The sequence below is a fragment of the Arachis hypogaea genome, chromosome 5 (genome assembly GCF_003086295.3).
Source record: "Arachis hypogaea cultivar Tifrunner chromosome 5, arahy.Tifrunner.gnm2.J5K5, whole genome shotgun sequence".
Lineage (NCBI taxonomy): Eukaryota > Viridiplantae > Streptophyta > Magnoliopsida > Fabales > Fabaceae > Arachis > Arachis hypogaea.
The window spans coordinates 30,599,160-30,613,581 of NC_092040.1; the positions used below are offsets into that span (position 1 = coordinate 30,599,160).

At 30.3% G+C, this 14,422-nt stretch overlaps 1 protein-coding gene across 1 annotated transcript; it reads right to left on the bottom strand.

Annotated features, from left to right (window-relative positions):
* Window positions 1-5,358: 5,358 nt before the first annotated feature.
* Window positions 5,359-11,088, bottom strand: LOC114927721 (2-oxoglutarate-dependent dioxygenase 19-like). The gene is made up of 4 exons (XM_029298643.2): window positions 10,849-11,088; window positions 8,574-8,797; window positions 6,919-7,249; window positions 5,359-5,804 (listed from the first exon to the last, which is right to left on the bottom strand). Exons 1-4 carry the CDS (start codon window positions 11,008-11,010, stop codon window positions 5,550-5,552), a joined length of 972 nt encoding a protein of 323 aa, XP_029154476.1. The 5' UTR covers window positions 11,011-11,088; the 3' UTR covers window positions 5,359-5,549.
* Window positions 11,089-14,422: the final 3,334 nt, after the last annotated feature.

Below are 14,422 nucleotides of genomic sequence, written 5' to 3' on the forward strand. Positions count from 1 at the left end.
TTGTATTTGAAATTATATGTTTTGAATTGGTTTGGGAGGCTCGTATTAGAAAACCGTAGTTAACAGCGGTTATAACGTTAACTTAGATGCATTTAACTCAGACCCCAGCTAGCAGGGGTGTTACTAGCCTAACGTGCAGGCCACACGTTAGATCTATTATTTTGTTAGGACACATGAGAGGAAAGGGTTACCCATTGGGGTAGAGCCGCTCAAGTGTGGACTTTTGATTTGATTTCTGTATGAGAAGTCCCTTATTGATTCACTTATTATTATCAACTATTATTTTCTAATTAAAAATTACTTTAATAATGATGTTTATATGGTCTCATGTCGATTATAGATGTATTGTCTAGTCATTGAGTTACAAAACTCACCCAATTTTTCTAAAAATATTTTTCAGGAATAAATATTTGGTCATGTGAGCCTTTTTGTTCAAGAGTAATGATCTGCAATGTGTACCTATTCTTTGTTTAGTTCTTAGACGTCATCTGCTCCATCTGTCACAGGCAGGATCTAACCATTCTTAATTATTTTAATTTTTGTTAAAACTATAACTATTTATTTTGGAACTTGTAAAATATTTGAAATCTTCTTATTCAGCTTATATATGAGTTTGTTAGGCTTGCTAGGGGATTATTTTCCCTGCGCACTGATAACCTACTATTTATGGTTTATTTTTTATTGAATTGAGTGGATTTTATCCATTATTCTCACACTTATGCATATAATTCGCATGTTTTACACTTTCCTTCCTAATTTTGTGTTATGATTGAAAACATGCTTCTTTGGCCTTAAATTTACTAATTTTAATCCTCCTTTATTATCATTCGATGCTGTGATATGTTTGTTAAGTATTTTCAGGGTTTCTAGGGCAGGAATGGCTTAGAGGATGGAAAGGAAGCATGCAAAAGTGGAAGGAACACAAGAAATTAAAGTTTTGAGAAGCTGGCAGCAACGCGTACGCTTGGCGACGCGTACGCGTGACCAGTGCAGTAGGTAAGTGACGCGTACGCGTGGGCAACGCGTACGCATGACCAGGAATTTGTTCAACTACCACGCGTATGCGTGACAGAGCATCACGTGCTGCAATTTACAAAAAACGCTAGGGGCAATTTCTGGGCTATTTTTAACCCAGTTTCAGACCCAAAAATACTGATTAGAGGCTGCAGAGTGAAGCTGGAAAGGGAATCATTCATTCAAATTTTTATTCACACAATTTTAGGTTTAGATGTAGTTTTCTAGAGAGAGGAGCCTCTCTCTAGGTTTAGGGTTTCTTCTTTCAGTTTCTCCTTAGGTTCAGGTTCAATCTTCCTTTAATTTAGTTTTCTCTTACTTTTTTTTTCCAATACTTTAGTTATTTACTTCTCTCGTTGATTCCTTTATTTTGCTAATTTAGTTTATGAGTTCACGTGTTACTCTCAATTTTCATTAGTACAATTTATGTTTCACGTTTCTTATTATTCAATTGCTTTGTTATTGTTATTTCTTTGCTTTGGTTAGTTTTAGATTTTGCCATGTCTCGTTAGTTTTCTATGTTTTTATGTTATGCCTTCCAAGTGTTTGATAAAATGCTTGGTTAGATTTTAAATTAGATTTTTATGTTCTTAACTTGGATTGATCAATTAGAGACTCTTGAGTTACCAAAATTCTTTTGTTGATTGGTGATTGAAAATTGCTAGTTGGCTTAGGCTTCACTAAATCTAGTATTTGATTAGGACTTGTGAACTTAAGTTGATTTTGCTCACTTGACTTTCCTTCATTGTTAGAGGTTAACTAAGTGAAAGCAAACGGTAATTACCATCACAATTGTTGATGATAATAAGGATAGGAATTCCAATTCTCAATCCTTGCTAGGACCTTTCTTAGTTGTTATTTTATTTCCTTGTTATTTACATTACTTGTCTTTTATCACAAAACCCCAAAAATATACTTTATCATAACCAATAATAAACACTTCCTTGCAATCCCTTGAGAGACGACTCGAGATTTAAATATTTCGGTTAATTTTATTGGGTTTGCATTTGTGACAAACAATTTAAATATTTATTGAAGTCTAATTGTCAGTTTAGAACTATACTTGCAACGCAAAATTTTTGTGAAAAATCTTTATTACCGACATTTTTTCTTCGTCTAGCACCAGTCATGGCTCATTTTGGGCTGTGACACTAGGGATGGTCGTACATCAGCTTGATAACATTGATTATTTCCTGAGTACACGTGTTGTTATTCGATACAAACCTAACAACCCACAAACAAGAATCAATCTAAATCCACTAAACAGGAATTAATTTCAAGAATTTTCAGCAAAAAAGTTAATCATAATTATTGAAACTTAGAAACACTAACCAAGCAACCAAATCAACCTAAATCCATTGAATAGGAATCAATTTTCAAGAACTTTCAGCAATAAAGTTAATCATAAACGTTGAAACTTAAAAACACAAGTCAGCCAAACCAAATCAACCTAAATCTACTAAACAGACATCAATTTCAAAAACTTTCAGCAATAACCATAATCATTGAAATTTAAAAGCACTAACTAGACAACCAGATCAACCTAAATCCACTAAATGGAAATCAATTTTCAAGAACTTTCAGTAATAAAGTTAATCATAATCATTGAAACTTAAAAACACAAGTCAGCCAACCAAATTAACCTAAATTCACTAAACAGAAATCAATTTTTAGGAACTTTCAACAACAACCATAGTCATTGAAACACGAAACACTAAACAGACAACCAAATCAACCTAAATCCATTAGATAGGAATTAATTATCAGAACTTTCAATAATAAAATTAATCATACCCGTTGGAACTTAAAAACACAATGTGAAACTTACCCTGTGTCGCCATCAGGCCAAATCTTCAACCGTATGATGAGAGGTGGTGGAAGGGCATCAGCTGCGCCTCACTTCCATGGTTAGACTTTGGGGCCCGGCATCCATCCTTGGAGGCGACGTCGACATAGATGCGGGTTGCTGAGCGGTAGGAGACGTCATCGTCACCGTAGACAGAGGCACGTAGTTTGGGTTAAGGGCCATGATGAACGGCTGGTTCACTAAACCTACAACCTATGGAGTCACCAGAGTGGTCGGAGTAGAGGGAGAGGATCCAGAAGTCCCAGGGGTACTGGAAGAAACTCTCCTTCTACCTCGACCACGGCTACGACCATGACAAGCAGCCTGATCCGCAATACCTTTTCCTGTCGACATGTCTACAAATATAAAATTATCAAACAATCTCAATAATAATTTCTCTACTAAACAGTCATCAACGTAGCAATTAACACAATCAGATAATTTCAATCTAATCTAACTTAATCAACATAAATCCACTAAGATTATAAAACTAAACTGAACTAATTTTGGAACTGATTTAAAATTAAAATTGAAATTCTAATCAAAGTTAAACTAAATTAAACTAAAATAAATAATATCAAACAATCTCAGCAATAATTTTTTTAGCAAAATAGTCATCAATGCAACAATAAATACAGTTAGACAATTTCAAACACTTCAACAATTCGAAACCTAATGTATTGAATCTAACCTAACTTAATCAATATAAATCCACTGAGATTAGAAAAACTAAACTGAACTAACTTTGAAACTGATTCCGAATTAAAATTGAACTTCTAATCAAACTTAAAGTAAATTAAACTAAAATTAAACAATTATCAAACAATCTCAATAATAATTTCTAAGCAAAACAGTCATCAATGCAGGAAATAACAAATTAGAGAATTCCAAACACTAAAACATCTAAAACCTAATGTATTAAATCTAACCTAAATTAATCAACCTAAATCCACTAAGATTAGAAAACTAAACTAAGATAAATGTAAAACTGATTCAAAATTAAAATTGAAATTCTACTCAAACCTAAACTAAATGAAATTAAAACTAAAGAAATTGGAGAAGAATTGCTCAAGAACCTATAATGAAGAACAGAATAGGAAATAAGGGAAGAGATAGATATTGCATCCTTGGTCACCAAAGTTGCGGTGGCCGCAGTTGAGAGAGAGAGAGAGAGAGAGAGAGAGAGAGAGAGAGAGAGAGAGAGAGAGAGAGAGAGAGAGAGAGAGAGAGAGGCGTTGGTGGTGGGGGTTGACAGCAATGGAGAGGGAGTGGCAACGGTATCGGTTTCGGCGGCGGCAGCAAATGACGGTGACGAATGAACCAAAACGCGAGAAAGAGAGATGGTGGTGAGGGTTCGAATGAGGGGGAAGAGGATTCATCATCGAAAAATTTTTACGCTAAATCATTGCGAATCACCAAAACGCATCGTTTCACTAAATTGAGTTACCGTTGGATTTTTTCGACGGTAAAGGATGTGTCAATTTAATTTATTTTTCCTCCAAATATTACCAGTGGATATACTGTTGAAAAACAGAATCCACTAGTAATTACTTAACCTTACAAATTTGATGTGGTTACCACTCATAAATCTATCACTATTCTGCAACACTAAATCCAATAATAAATCTAACGGTACTCAATATTTTTCTTGTAATCATTTTATAATTCACAAAAATTTGCATATAAATCTCAAATTTCAGTTTTTCTTGGTTATGTTCTCAATCATAAGGGATATAAATGTTTAAATAAGGATGGTAAAATTTTGATTACTAAGCATGTATTATTTAATGAGACAAATTTTTTATATCATGATTTATTTGATTCTTCTACTCCTGCTTATGTGTAACCACAATTTCCACACATTGTTATTATTACATATCCATTGAGGTGATTCTATAAATCCCAATAATAATTCTTCACATATCTCTTCTAGTTCACCTATTCTACTACTGACACGATTACAAAACATCAAAGTTCAGTTTCTTTGCCTGTACAGACTAGATAACGAGCCTGCATCTCCTAACCCAACTGCTGGCCTAATTTCACCTCATAGAGCCACACCATCTCATAGTTTACCTATTGCCTCTCCTCATTGGTACAAGGAAATGCTTGAGGAGATTCAAGCTCTTCATAAAACTAACACATGGTCCATTATAACTCCTCTACCAAACTCTTAAGATTATCGGCTATCATTGGGTTTTTGCCATTAAAAGACATCCCAATGGTGAAATTCTCAAATATAAGACAAGATTAGTTGTTAAATGCATGGACTTTGACCAAGTCTTTGTTCTAGTCATTAATCCTACAACTATTAGAGTTGTGCTAACTGTTGCTCTTTCTTTTAGTTGGCAGATTCGACAATTTGATTTTAATAACACCCTTGTAAATAGAGATTTAACTGAAACTGTGTTTATGAAGCAAGCTCCTGGATTTCATCAAGGTGACACTAAACAAATTTGCAATCATTGTATGGGATTAGACAATCTCCTAGACCATGGTTTGTTAAACTCTCTAACACTCTTGGAATTGTATGAAGAGAATTATAAGATACTTGGCAAGAAGTGTTGATAATAGAAGTACTTTTCACTCATGCACTAATTTGAGACTTTTTGCTTTTTACAAAAGTCGTAGACTTGAATGATCTTTTTTCATTCGCTTATTTGATATCAAATATGGCAAATAACATAGTCTAGGGTTTCAGTATTCTCAGATCTTGAAGTGATGATTGCACATCTATGAGATCACATCCATTGGCTTCCAATGAAGCCTTGTAGGTGGTCCCATGGTATTCCTTTGGGTGTTCATCATCAACAAACTCTCTCCCTGGGCTGATGACTTTGTCCAAGGATGGTCCATGAAGGCTCACCACGGAGATCCTCTTAACCTTGTTGTTGTCAACAATCACTCGATGGATATGACTCTTGTACTTCCCATTCGTCAATATCTACAATTTATGGTTGAAAAGAAAAAAAAAAGTTAAATATAAGGTAGAAAACAATTGTTGAAATAACTAGAGAGTAAAATTTGAATGATATTTTATATATAATAAAATTTAAATAATGTTATATGATTGGTAAATATTATTATTTTTTGTTAGTATTACTAACAATAATTTATATTCATATTTACAAAAATTTTATATACATAAATTAATAAAATTTATTTGTTAATAATTTAGTATTTATGTTGATTATACAATAATAAAAGATACTAAAAATTTTTAAAATTTTTCACAACGTGTATATTATAAGAGTTTATTAAATACAATATTTATTGTATATCTCATCACTTCTGCTTAATTATTGACGTTGTTAACTGTGAAGAAAATACTGAGTCACATTTAAAATTTTTGAAAAATATAAAGAAGTTCAAGAAAAGTAACGTTGATAATTAACCAAAATTTCATAAAATTTGAAATCAATTTGATATTTTATAATGCCACCACTTTATACTGATGACATATATTATGTATTTAAAATTGGATAATATATCTATTTTTAAATTTTTTAAAATTTGATGAACATAATTATCAAGATCTTATAATATGCATGATTCAACAATTCAATCGATGAAATTATCAATATATAAATTAGTAAATGTCCAAATTGATCTTTAAATTAAAAAATTTTAGGTTGGACATTTTGGTTTTTAATAAATTTTTATTTTTAAAAAAAATTTAAACATTATTTTCATCGAACAATAAATTGATTCCTTAGTCGTTTTTTAATCGAAATTTTAATATGGGTGTTGAGCAAATAAATTCTAAACAAATTTTATTATATATAAAATAATTAGATTCTAAAACATATTACTCTAAGACAAATTACTCCTCAATCAAAACCTCGAAGAGATCAATAATATGATTAATAAAATTAATTTTTGATTTCTTTTAAAAAATAAAAATTTGTTACGAACCAAAATATCCAATCTAGAATTTTTTAAAAACTAATTTGGATCTGTATAAAAGGTTATTTGACAGTGTAAATTTATACACTCGATAGATCGATCTCACTCATATAATCTAGATAGAAATTAAATGGAATTGATTAAAAGCGTACCTCAAGATGATCACCAAGCTGAATGAGGATACCATGATGTGGAATATAAGCGTTAATCCATTTTCCTTTATGTGACAGGATTTGGAGACCACCATTTACATCTTGGATGAGTGTGATCATAAATCCAGGGTCAGTGTGTTCAGGAAGACCAACAGGCCCCTTTGATGTTGAATTTGGTGGATAAAGATTCATGGCCATCACATCAAACCCTGATTTCAAGTTGAATGCCTTTTCTATGTAGTGTTCTTCAAACCCTAAGGTTTTAGAAATAGCCTTTGCTAATCCATCCACTAATTTTCTCATTTCTTTGGAGTATTCTTCTATAATTTTGCTGATAAACAAAATAGAAAAATTAAATTAAATATACATGAAGTATAATATTACTTATCAAAAAATGAAAGAGTAGATTAATTTTATTGTTAATACTTTTACCTTGTGATTTATTTAGTCCTATACAAATAACATGATGATATCCATATACGAATAAGGGTAAACGCGGATCAAATTAGATTGGATATGACCAAAATTTTGATCCGATCTGTACTAAAATCATCGGATTGGATTGGATCCAATATCCACAGTTTTTAAACTTGGATCTGATTCGATCTGATTTGCACATTTGTTTTTTTAAAATATGAAATTACTTTTTTTTATTTACAGTTTATAAAATATAAAATACTAAAAATTACTAACCCACAACAATTTTATCAATTAGTAAAGAGAAGCGCAAGAGATGAATAGTATGTTTTTGTACGATTATTTAGAACATTTGGTTAGAAAAAGGAATAGAAAAGTTTTTCAAAATAGAGGAAAAGGGGTTGACGAGATTATCCATTTGTCCTTTATGAACTATAAGGAGTGGTTAAGTGTAGATATTTTTGTTGTTTATAACAATGTCTAAGATGATAAGGGAATATCTATTATTGTTCTTTGCGTTGATTGTTTTTCTTTATTTATTTTAGGTTATTCTATTTGTTGTCTTCTTATGTTTTACAACCTGTTGAACTTTTTTCTTTTAAAAAAAATTATTAAAAAATATCTCAATAAAATTTATTTTTTTATTCTTTTAAATATATTACTCTTAAAATAATATTAAATATTTTTTAAATAATAAATAAAATAATATAATATATATAATAATTATTAGTGTGCGGATCGGATCTGATCCGATAATATTACGGATCGGATCTATATACGCAATTTTCGAATCATATATATTCGGATAAACATTGCAGATGTGCGAATTAGATCCGATCCATGAATATCCCTATATAAGAACATGATTATAGAAGATTATAGAAGAATTAAAAGAATAGTTAAAATAGTGGCTATAAAAATACTAAAATTACGGTTGTAAAACGTGATATTTGATCTATAATCATGTTTTTTAGTTTTTAAAGAAATGATCATGACTTTTTTTTAAAATTCCGTTACCATTGAGTTATAGCCAGAGGTATTAATCACAGGGAAAACTGTGATCGATTTTACTAAAAAAATTACTATAAATCAAAGGTTACAGTTTTTTATATCTATAGTCACAGTGTTTAAAAGGCTAATTAAAAAATATTGTAGTGTAAACATATCAAAACTGTTTTAACAAAATGGAAACTATATTTATCGTAAGTAAATGTGTTTAACTTGATTCATGTACACACCTAAAACCTGATGCCTTGGCCGGAGCATGGAATTTGGGGTGCGCAAACAACTTGAGATATTCCCTGTTTTCACCGGAAGAGGAGTTTTGGTCCCATCGGATTGTATCTAATGGCCCCTTTTTTCTGTAGATATTTCTTTCATTTAAAGTTGTTGGATCAAAGTAATTAGATATTCCCTTCAAAATGCCGTCGAAAACCGCGTCTGGGATTGTATGATTTACTAGCTGCATGCATATGGTCATTTTTTATATAAAGGAAATTACATTAATTAGTACTCCCTCCCACATTAAGGAAAATGATTGAGATATTAAAATAGTAAAACATCTATAAAAGTAATTTACAATAATATAATTGTTTAAAATAGAATAAAAGCACAATAAATAACGGCGATAGAAAAATATTGATGTTACTCAGACTCTTAAATGAACGATTAATAATTTGTTAAAAAATAAAAAATAAAAAATTTAAAAATAGGCAATTATTTGATAACAAAGAAAGTATTGTCCACCCACGTTAATTTCAACTCACCAATTAGTTGTGTAAAATTAATTCTACAGTTTATAAAATATGAAATTACTTTTTTTTTTAAGTTTAAACGAAAGAGTAAAGATATATTAGTAATTATATTTCTGGTATATTTTTTTACATAGATTTTTTTTGAATTTACGTAAAATTGCGCAAATTTTTTTATTTTTTTATTTATCTTATACTATTTTTTGTATTAATAAGGATGAAAATCTAAATTTTTAGATTATAAAAATTTTAAATAAGTATATGAATGATTATATTTCTAATATATTATACTTTAAAATATAATTTTCTGTAGCGATTATGAAAAAATTTAGAAAACCAACTACACTATAAACCAACTAAGTTAATTCTTTTTTAATTTTGATTTTGATGAAATTCAAAAACTTAGGATAGTGAAAAGTTTTTTTTTTTGTAATAGATCTATTTTTCAATTAATTGGCTAGATTTAATTTACAAGTAAAATATTGACACATAGCAAGAAAATCAAATCTAACACTAAAATGATTCTCTTTTTTTCTTATAATTTTTTATAACTATTTTTATCAAAATAATTTTTAAAAAATAACACCAAAATAATTTTTTAATTATATTTATAATTATTATTTTTTTAAAATAATTTTTTTGTAATTATTTTTATTAAAATGATTTTTTATAATTATTTTATTTTTTATTATTATTATTTTTAATAATTTCAAAAAATAAAATCAACATTTTTTTAATTATTTTTATTTTAAAAAAATAATTTCTTATAATTATTTTTACCAAAATTATTTTTTATATTTTTATAATTTCGAAAAACTAACATTAAAATGAAATTTTTTCACTCTTATAATTTCTTATGATTATTTTTATCAAAATAATTTTTTTATAATTATTTTTATAAAATAATTTCAAAAAACTAACACCAAAATAATTCTCTCTCTCATAATTTTTTATAATTATTTTTATCAAAATAATTTTTTATACTTCCCACTTGTCCAATCTTGATGAAAGTTGTGATTTCACAATTTTATCTCCATAATTTGTCATTTTGAATATAAAATTAAAAATATTTAGACAAATTTATGAAATCACAACCTTCATTAATATTAGACAAGTAAAAAGCATAATAAATTATTTAGATTAAAATAATTATAAAAAATAATAAAAGAGAGGATCATCTTGGTGTTAGTTTTTTTAAATTATTTTATAAAAATAATTATAAAAAATTATTTTGATAAAAATCATAAGAAATTACAAGAGAGAATCATTTTGGTGTTAGTTTTTTTAAATTGCAAACAAAATAATTATAAAAAATCATTTTGGTAAAAATAATTATAAAATAATTATAAAAATTATTAAAAATAATAATGATAAAAAATAATTAAAAAATAAAAATAATTATAAAAAAATATTTTAATAAAAATAATCATAAAAATAATTATGAGAATTTTTTTTTTAAAAAAATAATAATTATCAATATAATTAAAAAATTATTTTGGTGTTATTTTTTTAAATTATTTTGATAAAAATAATTATAAAAAATTATAAAAAAAAGAGAGAATTATTTTAGTGTTAGATTTAATTTTCTTACTATGTTTCATTATTTAGCCTTAGTCACCAAAACTAAAGTCAATATATATATATATACCCGCACGCGTTAACGGTTATCAGAATAAATTTAGAAAAAGATAAAAAGAGAATGCATGAGAAATGGTGTAATGCTTGTAGATACAAAAGAAGACTTCAAGAGAAAGTATTTTACATAAAAGAAGCCAAATTCTTCGCAGGCATGGCGAAGGAATTCGAGGGCCATGAATCGTTGAGCAGGGTCATGAGAAAACAGGAGAGAGTAATCAACAGTGGGTATTTCATCATCAAAAGCTGAATAAGAGTTCCATATCTGGGTTTCAGTACAGGGTGCCATTTTTTAGCCCTAATGGAGATAAAAGAAAATGAGAGAAAGCAATGACTATGAACTAATTAGTTATATTTTGAGATGCATGAATGAGTGATTCTCCTTCCAACTATTTATAAGCATGGTGGCTTTACTTCATTTTCTGGTCAACACGCCAAGTTGGCATTTTATATTCTTTTCTTCTCAAGGAATAAATTTATTTGGTGTGGCTTAATTCAAATTCAGGTTGTTAGGACCGTTTTGGGATTTTCATAATAAAAAATGTTATTTGTAGACTAAAATTAATTATTAAAATCAGCAACTAATATATTTGTATATAAATATATGTGTAGTTTAATTTATTTTTAATAAGTATTTATATTTTAGCATATATTTTATACTGATAGTTAACATTTATGACTAATTTTAGTATATTGGCCAATTCTATGGTGTCTATAAATTTTTGTCTAAATTTTGCCTAACTTACTTTTTGTAGTAAGTTTTAATTTTTTTAAAATTATTTATTTTTATATCTTTTAAATTAAATAATAACTGTTAACCTCTTAATAATAAGGCACCACATTTTAGGCACCATAACATTCACCATAAATAATATAACTCTTTAATAACACACGTGCATGTGATGTTATATATATGCACATGCATATGTACGCTGCATTTCGTCGAGTTAAAAAAAGTTCGTACGAGAAGAGTAGTACCTAACGAAAAAACATGAAATAAAAAAAAAGCCAATTTTATAATATTTTTGTTTGATATCTAATTTTTATTTAAATTATTTTTTATAATAATTTTAAAATATTTAAAATATTTTAATTTTTATATTTTAAATTTTAAATTAATTATTTAATCTATTTTAATAATTAAACAACCTTTTTTAGATATCATAACAAACACCAATAAAAAATAAGAAAAGACAAAACCAAGTTTGGTAGCCGAAACTACTCGAATGAAATTACCCAGAAAAAATGTCTATCAATTTGAAGTCTTTTTAGTATAAATGGTAAAATGAGAAATATTAAATAATAAATATTTTTTATGTGTACCTTCCGTCGATACAATTAACACTAAAAATATCCGTTCGTACTAATAATAATAATAATAATAATAATAATAATAATAACTTGTTATAGATTTTTAACTTTCGAACCGTTGAATTAGGACATTCAACTAATATATTTTAATTAGATTGTTAACTTTCATAAAACTTAGAAGCAATTTGCTATTCATCGCGCTATTTTATATTGACGTAAAATATAATTTTGAAAATGTAAGCTAATTAATGTCAATTATTGAATTATATTTGGTTGTTCGTGGGATCGGTGGAGTGTGAATCATTGAAGGTGAGTAGCGAAACCTAAGCGTGGGAGTTGAGAGGAGCCAAGAACTGTTGGTGGGTCTGCAGATAGAGTCATTTGTAAGGAAATTTTGATGCCAAAGTAACTGTCTGTATGAAGAGATAGCTAATTAAGGTAAAAATAATATATCTGGAAAATGGTAGGATTCTTCTCTTTATTCTTGGTTTTTGGATTGTCTGTTTAGGCCTATTTGTTTGAAAACTTCCGCCAATTGTTCAAACCTCTGCTAGGGAATTGTGTTATGCGAGAGACACCTTGACTTAAGCAAATCGGGGATTCATCGGGCTGTGAGGCCGTTGGATGAACCTCTGACTCTTATTAGGCTGGGTCGGAACAGTGCCCCCAGTGTGACAAGTCATAAGAATTGCGGTTGGCGCATTAACCTGACTCGTGTCTTTGTGTGTAGTTGTCTTCTTCTAATTGCAACCTCGTCGGCAGGACTCACGCTTCTCGCGCTTTCTCCGTGCACGTGAGTTGCCCCCAGCTGTTATTTGGAGAAGTCGCTTCGGTTTTCGTGCCAAGAGCATTCAATGCTCTTTATGGGTGATTTGAAAGGCATAGAAAAGTCCATTTTGCCCCTAGGCTTTTTGCACTTCTTCTTCCTCAGTTACGGTTACCTTTTCATTTTCTCCATTCCCTTTTCTCCTTTGTAACTGCCACCACCTTAGCTTCCCTCATTTCGCTCACTAACTTTATCATTCCTTCCTTGCCTTCTTCTTTGTTGCCGGATTCACTCTGCCACGGTAGTACCATCACATGTTCTCCCGCAACTTTTTCCACTCATTTTTTCTGGTAAGTAACCTTGTTTACGTTATTTTACTTCATTTTTTGCCATTGCAATCATGATTTATCAATTGCTTTTGGCTTTTGAGTTTGAAAACTGGCTTTGTTAGATAGTTTCTAAGGGGGTGCCGTAAGTTTCTTTTCTTGCGGTTTAGATTAGAAAGGTTTAGTGCAAAATGATATTAGTTTAAGTGTAGGATAACTTAGTTTTTGGCTTAGGATCTTCTCCCAACTTCACGGTTTAAGTGGTACCCTCACTGTAGGTATGCTGCAGCGACCCTCCATGAATCGTTATGCCTGGTGTACTACCGATGTCACAAGCACGTTCTCCAAAGTGACCGCGGAGGAGTTATAAGAGCTTCGTGATTCAGAAGCATTGTGCGGCGGTGGCGCCGAGGAGGCGAATTACGAGGTCTTAGTACCGAGCCACTGGGAACACGTTTGCCAGCTTAACCTGGAGGCTCCTGATGTCCTGGACTGGATGTGGGGGTATAAACCCATGTTCACTTCATTGGGTGTTTAGCTTCCCTTCTCCCCTTTATCATGGCGCTCTTGAACATATGCGAGGTCGCTCCTTCGCAGCTCCACCCAAATAGTTGGGCCGCCATCCACTATTTTCGAGATATTTTGTGACTACTTGGACTTCTAGGCCACTTTGGAGGTTTTTCTCTATTTCTTCCTCCTTACAAATCCTTCTCGGGAGAGTAAACACAAGAAGGGATATCTCTCTTTCTGAGCCGTGCAGAATTAGAGGATTTTCAGTCTCTTCGAAGACTCTTTCCATGACTTTAAGGAAACTTTCTTTAAGGTGAGACTGGCTTGAGATCGTCACCAATTCTGACTCACCCTTGAAGGAAAAAGGTGTATCCCAACCTACTGGAGCTTTGATGATGGCTCTAATTATATGATTAAGGTCACTTATGATGTTATAGGTCGGCAGAACCAACGAATTGCCGACGTCTTATTGGCAATCTTTGGTTCTAGCAACATTAACCCCACCTTCTAATGGGTGACCGGGAAGCCAATCAGGAATGTGTTAGGTAAATTCATGCTTACTACTGTTATTCCTCCGTTTTTCCGATTCGTAGACTGCTGCTTTATTGCCGATTTTGTAACTTGGTTTTTTTTCTTTTGTAGTTGAAATGATTGATGGGAATACTTCGATTAGCTGTTTGATGACCAACTTCTTCCCTAAGGATGATAACAACTTTGATCCTTACACTCCCCAAGTCGAGGTCCCTCAAACCGACGAGCCAAATGTTCAATCTCAGCCTCCACATGGG